The sequence below is a fragment of the Carlito syrichta genome, unplaced genomic scaffold (assembly GCF_000164805.1).
Source record: "Carlito syrichta isolate Samal-C Ts95f unplaced genomic scaffold, Tarsius_syrichta-2.0.1 Scaffold301810, whole genome shotgun sequence".
Lineage (NCBI taxonomy): Eukaryota > Metazoa > Chordata > Mammalia > Primates > Tarsiidae > Carlito > Carlito syrichta.
Genome location: NW_007245906.1, coordinates 458,780 through 466,932, shown reverse-complemented (window position 1 = coordinate 466,932; position 8,153 = coordinate 458,780). Strand labels below are relative to the sequence as shown.

The following is an 8,153-nucleotide window of genomic DNA, read 5'->3' as shown; positions in this document are numbered from 1 at the left end:
CAAAAAAAAAAAAAAAAAAAAAGAAAAGAAAAAAGAAATACAGACTCAACATACTATATTTTGGATATTATTAAACTACACCAGGAGAGAGAGGGCATCATCATTTCTACCTGTAAATGAGGCAAGAAAATATTAGGTCTCCTACTGGAGGGATTTAAGGAAATAACAATGGTTTGACAAATACCAAGAACCTAAAGTAAATTTAAAGCATCTAAAATTTACTTTGTCACTTCATGAAAGGCTTTCATTTAATTGACAGTCATGCACAAACTCAGGAATGAAAAAGACCCTATCTTAGAAAAACCAAATGATTTTACCTAAAAGCCAGCCACCAGAATCTGCAAAACACAATTACAGTGAAAAAGAAATCCACTCCTTCCCCCCCCAAATATGTTGATTTTGAGGTAGATTCACAAAGAAATAGTGTAAAATCACCAACATTCACAGAAAAGAAGCCAGACTTAGTGTTTCAGACACATCATGAACTGAATATTAAACACTATATTCATTTTGATAAATACTTTAAATTGCCTCTCAGTTATAGTCACGCCTTTTCTTGGGTCCTCCATCAGAATGCATTGGCGTTTTACATTACTGATCCTCCCCCCACTTTGAAACTTCTGTGCTGTCCAGCTATCCCGAATCTTCTAATTACACTCCAAACCACAAGCGCCCAGTTCAGTCAACCCCCAAGAATTCATTCACTCAGTTTCAATTTCACACAGATGACTCCCAAATCTTCACTGTCATTTCATATCTCTTACCCAAATTCCAGTTTGGCATTTCCAGCAACATTCAATTAGGAATGGCTTGTTCTCAATCCAAAGCCAAAGTAACACTCCATATCATGGAATACTGGGCAGCAGTTAAAGAGGAGATAGAGACAGATACATTGATAGATATGGAAAGATCATTAGATATATTATTTAAAGGAAAAATGAATATTTCAGAGTAGTGTACAAATATCTCATTTTATTTTAAACAAAAAGTTTCTAGAAAGATATACAAGAAATTGAACAGTGGTTACACTGGGGAATGAGGATTTAGATGGTGGGAGAATGAAGACTCACTATTTACCTTTGTACCATCTATATCTTTAAATTTGCTATGTGCATTATTGTTTTTATAATTTACTTTATAAAAACTAGTTAATTAATGAAGAGAAAGTAATAGAAAATTATTAAATCCCCAAATTGGAAATACACACTAACTTAAAGTCAAACTAGCTTCAGAATGAAATCTTCCCAGGGTAGAAAGTCATAGAGAGACTCTCCTTATACTGACTTGGGCACTACAACCAATGCCATAGTGGTCCCAGGACACAAAGGAAGGAGATCAGGTTCCGTAGCATGTTGAACCCTATAGCATAAATCCAGAGCCACATTTAGTGGTTCTAGAATCGTCACTGTCATGTGAAACTACAAAGTAAAACAAAAAATGTGAGAACGGCACATCCCATCAGCTTGTTAGCTGGGGTCAGATACCTGTTCTGCAGCAGCAACTCAGACTCTTATTTAAGGTGAACAGTGCTGGCGAACAGCTGAGATGCTCAGACTCAGCAGCTGCGGTTCAGTATATGGTTTTCAGACTCAGAGAGAACAATTTCAGGATTTTTATCACAGGATATAGGAATAACTACCTTATGGGAGCCACCCCACCCACCCCACCCCCCAAAAACATCTACCTCTGAAACCTTGTAACTTCTGGTTTGGCAAGTTAGGAATAATTAATCAATTGTTCTGTCTGTTGGGATAGGGGAATTGGAAGGAAAATCTTGGAGTGTAAAAGGGGTAGAGAAAGTTCCAAAACAAATTACATTTGAGACAAATGGCCAAGATTCTATGTCTCCATTGCTAAACACATAGATTTATCAGTTAGTTTGGTGACAAATGCTGATATTTCATTTAAGAAAAAAAAGAAACAGATGAATGAATGAATAGTATACAGAACCTCTATTGAAGAGGTAAGATAATTAACTAGAAATTCAAACAACCAAAACTTGCAGTAAATAAACTCTGAAAATGAAGACATGTGTCTTTAAGAAAATCCAATGCAGTAGCTTCACAAAACTTGAATCAGCAGCAGAATGCAGCATGAGATGAATAGACTTTAGAACCAGTTGAAATCCATGTGATCTTAGGCAAATTACTCAGCATTCCCCTCTGAATCTCAGTGTTCTCTCTAAAATGGGCACAACTAAATGAGAAAATATATGCAAAATGTCTAACGTTAGAAGGATGAATGTCAATTCCCTTTACAAAGTAGGCATTAAGTTATAAAAAAAATTTTAGTTTTTAAACAACCTTATGTGAAAACATTTATAAAATGTAGTAATTCAAAAACAATCTCAAAAAACAAGGTATACAGGCTTCTTTAATTTATTGAGTAGAGGTACAACTGGAGATGGAGGAATTTTCAGTCTAAAAGAAATATCCAGGAACACAATTTAAGGGACATTAGAGATATAGTTCATCAGGTGAAATTGTTGCAAATACAAGGAAAAAACGAAGGGAGGTAAACTGCATATGTCAAATATACAGAAGCATGTTACGGTCATAAAAATTAAGTGAGTCCACAGGAAGTATTTATTAACACAACTTCAAACAACATGCCTTAAAGCAATCAGTAAACAGTGGGCATGAAGAGACTGGGAGAAGGTTGTACACATGCAGAAAAGCAACTGAGTAGCTCTGTTCCCCTCTAAATGGTCTCAGAATCAAACTCCATAATCAGGAATCAACATTGCTTCCCTACTTCCAATAAGGCTGCCATCTGTAGGAATCCACATCCTGTGTTTAACAGGTTTTTCCTTTGTGGAAGTGCAGCTTAATTGCCATGGTTAGATTCTTTCTGTGCTACCAACAATTTAGCTGGTGATTGTTTCTTTTACCTTGTTACACAGCTGTCACTGTGATCACACATTTCTTTCATGGAACATTTTCTCATTTCTGGAAAATTCTCGTTTCTTTCAGGTTCATACTTGACCTTTTCATAACATTAAAAACTAGTTTAACTACAATGTCTAGTTCAAATTTACATGAAAGATTTTCCAACATGATGTAACATTCCCCCTATGGTGCTAGAAACCCAAATCATTGAACCAATCAATACATGTGGAAGCCATAGCAATAAGCACAAATTAGTAAAGCTGAATTTTTCTCTATGCTAAATTATGTACTTTACATATTATTAATCCAGCGTTTACATAAAGTCTGCATTTAACTCAATTCTCTGGCTAACAGCATTATTGGAATCACAAGTATGGAATTTAAAGTGTACAAGCAATTTAACCATAGACTTTTAATAGAGTGTATGTACAAACTCAGTCCATAGTAAACTGATAAATTTCTTAATATTAAATCAAGCTATGATAGTAGAAAGCCATCATCAACTGTTATTGAAGTAATCCTTGTTCTGTATTGTTCCAAACATCAGACAATCACCATGTTAGCATTAGATGAATGTCATAAATCAATGTGGATTTTAAAATGCCCAAGAAATCAAAGCCAAGCACAGGCTAAAACTAAATTCTTACACAACAATGCTAGAAACACAAGTGCATAGAAGATAAAATCCATGGTTTGGTCCTTTACTTTCAATACTTTCCAAAAAACATGTATTCTACTTTGTAAAACTTGTAAGCCTCTGAAAAGCCAGTCCCCAAATATTATATACATAATCTAAGTTTTAAAACAATGAATCCCAATCATAGCTGCATATTAAAATCACATACAGAACTTAAAAAAATAACAGTGGCCAGGACCTATTCCCAGAGATTCTGATTTTGACACAGGCCCCTGGCGTTGATCTTTTAAAAAAAGCTTCCCCTGATGATTCAAATATGCAGCCAGGTGGAGAAACACTACTTTAAACTAATGCAGTCTTTTGGGAAAATTGCTCTGAGATTGATAAACCTGTTTTGCAGGCACTTTATTAGGTAATAGAGAAAGATATGCAAGATACGTTCCCTGCCCTCAAGAAGTTCCCTATTAGCTAGCTAGAGGGAGTAATAAATAAGTAACTGTAATTAAATATAAGTGCTCTCGAGGTGTAAGCAAATACAGCATGCCTCATAAACTTGCATGTCATCCTTCAGCAGGGGTCATGCTGCATCATTCCAATTTTAGTATATGTCCTACTAGAGCAGGAAAGTCAGAAGCTACAGGTTACTAAATACCAGGGCAAATATTCAGCCAACACAAGGTGAAAATGGTGTGCATTGTGTTATCCTCTTTCACAGACACTGCTCTGTGAAGAATGCAGGCATTTTTCTATGTTTTAATTTGGATGAATTGCCTTAAATTTTCTTTGTGTAATATTACTGACTGTACACTCACCTATAAATGCAAAAGATACAGTAGATGTTAATGATATAAAATTAGCCATTAACCTGTATTTGCATAAAGTCTTTCCTTTCCGGTAATTGCTACATTTGCTAAGATAAGAAGTTTTGGGACTATGATAAAGTCCTATTATTGGAGATTTGTTTCAGTAACTTGAAAAGTGTTACATAGAAAATGTTATAGAAACAATAGGCATTCAAAGGAGTTTCTGCAAGATTTTTAAAAATAAGAAATATAGGGAAAAGAGTTTTAATTTTTTAAAAAAGAAAATGGTATCCTTTCAATATTCATAATGAATCAGGTACATGTTCCCCAAAGTTAGCTTTAACAAGGGTAAAGGCTGCAGCCACTGGAAAGAAAACACATTCCAAATAATGATCTTATACTTTAAAACCTCATTAACTCTAAAAGATGTCCTTTCCAACTAAAGGGAAAAAACACACCAAAGGGTCTAAATTAAACAGGAACTTTCATTTACACCACCAAGTAAGGCCTAATACATAGTGTGTGAGTAGGTGGGTAGGTAGGTAGAGAAGTGAGTGGGAGGTCAATTAGTTTTGAAAAGTGAAATCTATTTTAAAGAACCCTAGTAAAAATTTAAACCTATTAAGACCTAGTGGTGAAAAACAGCTTGTGATGCTAATTTGGTATAAAAGAAAATAATAATTCTATAGAACGTGGAAAGAAATCAACAAAAGGTTTTCAGTACATGTGAACACCTTCAAGGCTTTTCTGTTTAAATCCAGAGTTAAATAAATTCTAAGTTACAATGCATGCTGTCAAGGTCCCTGCAAGAAAATCTCAAGCTAATTTCAATTTCCAGATCAATGTATACTGAGACAATATACTGGAGAAACCTTCAACCTTTACAGAGGGTGAAGAACACTATCATTACATTCTTTAACAATAAGGCACTGAAGCTTCACTTCATTATTTCATGGAATGACATTTTATAAATGGCACTGACCAAGTCAGATTTTGTAGGACATGAATGGATTTCACAGTTCATAGTAGTTAAGGTAGCCAGAGAGTACCTATCACCTAAAAATTAGCAAAAGAGATTGGTTTAATTCTACAGTTTCCTGAAAATACTGTATCAGTTATAAGTCAGCTGAATACTGAATATGCTATTGTGATGCTGACCACCTCTTTTTGATATCCAAAGAGATCACACCATCACCCTTACAGACCTTAAGGAATCATAACTAGTTACCAAAACTGATTCAATGATGACTACTTTCCGTCATCACAATATAATTAACATTTTAATCTCACATTTTCCAATTATGACTTTGCTGGCTCATTTACATAGGCTATAACTATGACGCAACAAACATCACTCACCCACACATACAGTCACTTGGAGGCTTTTGGAAAACACCTAATTTACCTTCACTGGTTGCTCCTAAGAATGAAGAGACCAAGGAAAATTTTAATGTTTTTCTCTCTAGAACCGTGCTATTCACATGTGGCTACTGAACACTTGAAACGTGGCTAGTCTGAGGAACTGAATTTTGAATTTTATGTCATTGTAATTAATTTAAATTTAGAAAGAGATACTTGATTCAGCTATTGGAAAACTTTTACATATGTTTGGAACAACTTGGGTGTGTGAATCTACTTTTGCAAATATAAATTTCATAAAACTTAAATACAAATTAGGTATTTCTGACAAAAACTTAATTTAGTGTCAGAATTGAGATGTGCTCTTAATGTACAATACACACTGGATTTCCAAGACAGCATAAAAGAAAAGATGTAAAATATTTCATTAATAATTTTTATATTGATTAAATGTTAAAATGATAAGTTTGGATCTATTGAGTTAAATAAAACATAGTATTAAAATTAACTGCACCTATTTGTTTTCAATCTTTTAAATGTGTCTACTAGAAAATTTTAAATTACATATGTGGCCCACATTATATATCGTTTGGACAGCGCTGCCTTAGAGCACTTTCACAAGCACTTTACCAAGACACACATTTGAATATACTCCTAGCAGACAGGCTGGTCATGTAACAATAGGGGCAAGGAGTAACATGTCCTCATATCAATCGGGTCTGAGTAAAGTGTGTAGCAAGCTCTATCCACAATTTCACCCTGTGAGGCAACACGGTAATACCTCAATATGGAAAGAAAAAAATGAGTTATCAGCACTCAAACAAATTGAAATTGAGTACTGCAGACAACTTAAAAGAAATAGAGCCAACTGCTCTAAGGTCTTAGTTTCATTTCTCAACTGCAGACCTTAAAATAGACAATAAAGCACCGCTTCTCAAAGAAAAGGTAAAAAATTTCAATGGTAGTTATCTAGCAATCCTTATTAAGTAAGCAAAAATTGTTCTTAAATGTTATCTCCTCAACTTCTAAAGCCATAGAATACACGCTGTGCTAGGAAATCAACTTCAGATTGCCAGCATTTCCCTCACAAGCAAATTAGCAGGATTGTGCACTTGGAATATTGTTTGACAAGAATGAAAAGGAAACTATTCAAAATAGATTTAAGGAATGGACAATTAGATGAGGAACTGCAGATTTAATTCTCAATCAGTACTGTGATTAATCTGATTCCCGGCTTTTCCCTAGCGTAATTATACAACACAGATGAAAGGATGAGCATTTGGACTGTCAGTTCTATATTCTAGACCATCCCGGTGACTCAAAGCAGACGGCTCTACCACGCTAGCCACCATCCCAACAACAGTCGAGGGGAGCCTCAAGCATTGATTGAACAGTCGTTGCATAACGAGGTATTAAAAATTCGAATGCCCCCAACTCTTTCCACGTTTGTCTACACCAGGAGGGAATTTGCTGAAACTGAACGCTCCCCCTTTTAAATGACCCCCTCCAATCCGGGCACGGGGTGAACACAAAGGCATCTGTCTAATATCCTGCACAATAGACACACACCCCACAATTTAAAATCCCGGACGCTCCATGCAAGGAAAGAAAATGCAAGCTGCTCTTTTCATAAATGGTCTATGGTACACACAAGGTAACAATAACCCCAACTGCTCCCAGGAAGCAACTATAAAATCGGTTCTGCCACGTCCCTGTGCAACCGTCAGATAAAATGCAGGCAACGGCCCCACGCCTTACGGGGTGGCCAACCTCGGCTCGTCGGCTTCAAGGGATCGCTGAGAACCCCCAGACCCCCGCCTGGCAGGAGATCCAGGTACACGTCTATAAATACTCCAGGGTGAGGAGGACAAGGGGGGCAGAAGGGGAGGGAGGGCGGGCAGGGGGCAGGCTCGGAGCGGGTGCGGGAGGACCCAGGCATCACTAAAATGCATTTTTCCACACTCCCTCTCCCTCTCCCTCTCCCTCGCGTGGAGACTCACTTGCCGATCACCTCGCACAGCTCGTACACATCCTCGAACAGCACGTCGTCGTCGGCCATGGTCCGGAGGGGACAGCGGCCGCAGCGTGGAGGGCTTCGAAAACGGGGGTGAGGGCGCCCAAGAGCTCAGTGCCCAGCCCCGGGCTCGCCTCCTCCCCTCGGGACCCGCGAGCCCTCGGTGCTGAGGACGCTTGAGTGGAGCCGCGAGGCCCAGAGACTGCAGCGCCTTCCTCTGCGGGCGACCGCCCCGGCGCGGGCGGCGGGGCCGGGGCGCGGGAGCGAGGGCGGCCCGGGCCCGGCGCCGCCCGCCCGCCCGCTGCTCCTCGCGCTGCTCGGGCCGCGCTGCCCGGCGTGCGGATCCTCGGGGACCGCTCGGCGCCGCGCTTTCCGCTCGTCAGCCCGCGCGGGCCGCGAGGCCGCGACCGCTCCCTCTGTCCGAGGTCGGTTCCGGCGCGGGGCAGCTCGGG

General features: G+C 38.6%; 1 protein-coding gene across 1 annotated transcript in view; it reads right to left on the bottom strand.

Annotated features, from left to right (window-relative positions):
- LOC103257585 (peripheral plasma membrane protein CASK-like) overlaps window positions 1–7,927 on the bottom strand; it is a 141,812-nt gene extending 133,885 nt beyond the window's left edge. The window contains exon 1 of the mRNA XM_021711008.1: window positions 7,688–7,927. Coding sequence (XP_021566683.1) covers window positions 7,688–7,746 — 59 coding nt within the window. The 5' untranslated portion in view covers window positions 7,747–7,927. The remainder of the gene's footprint in view (window positions 1–7,687) is intronic.
- Window positions 7,928–8,153: the final 226 nt, after the last annotated feature.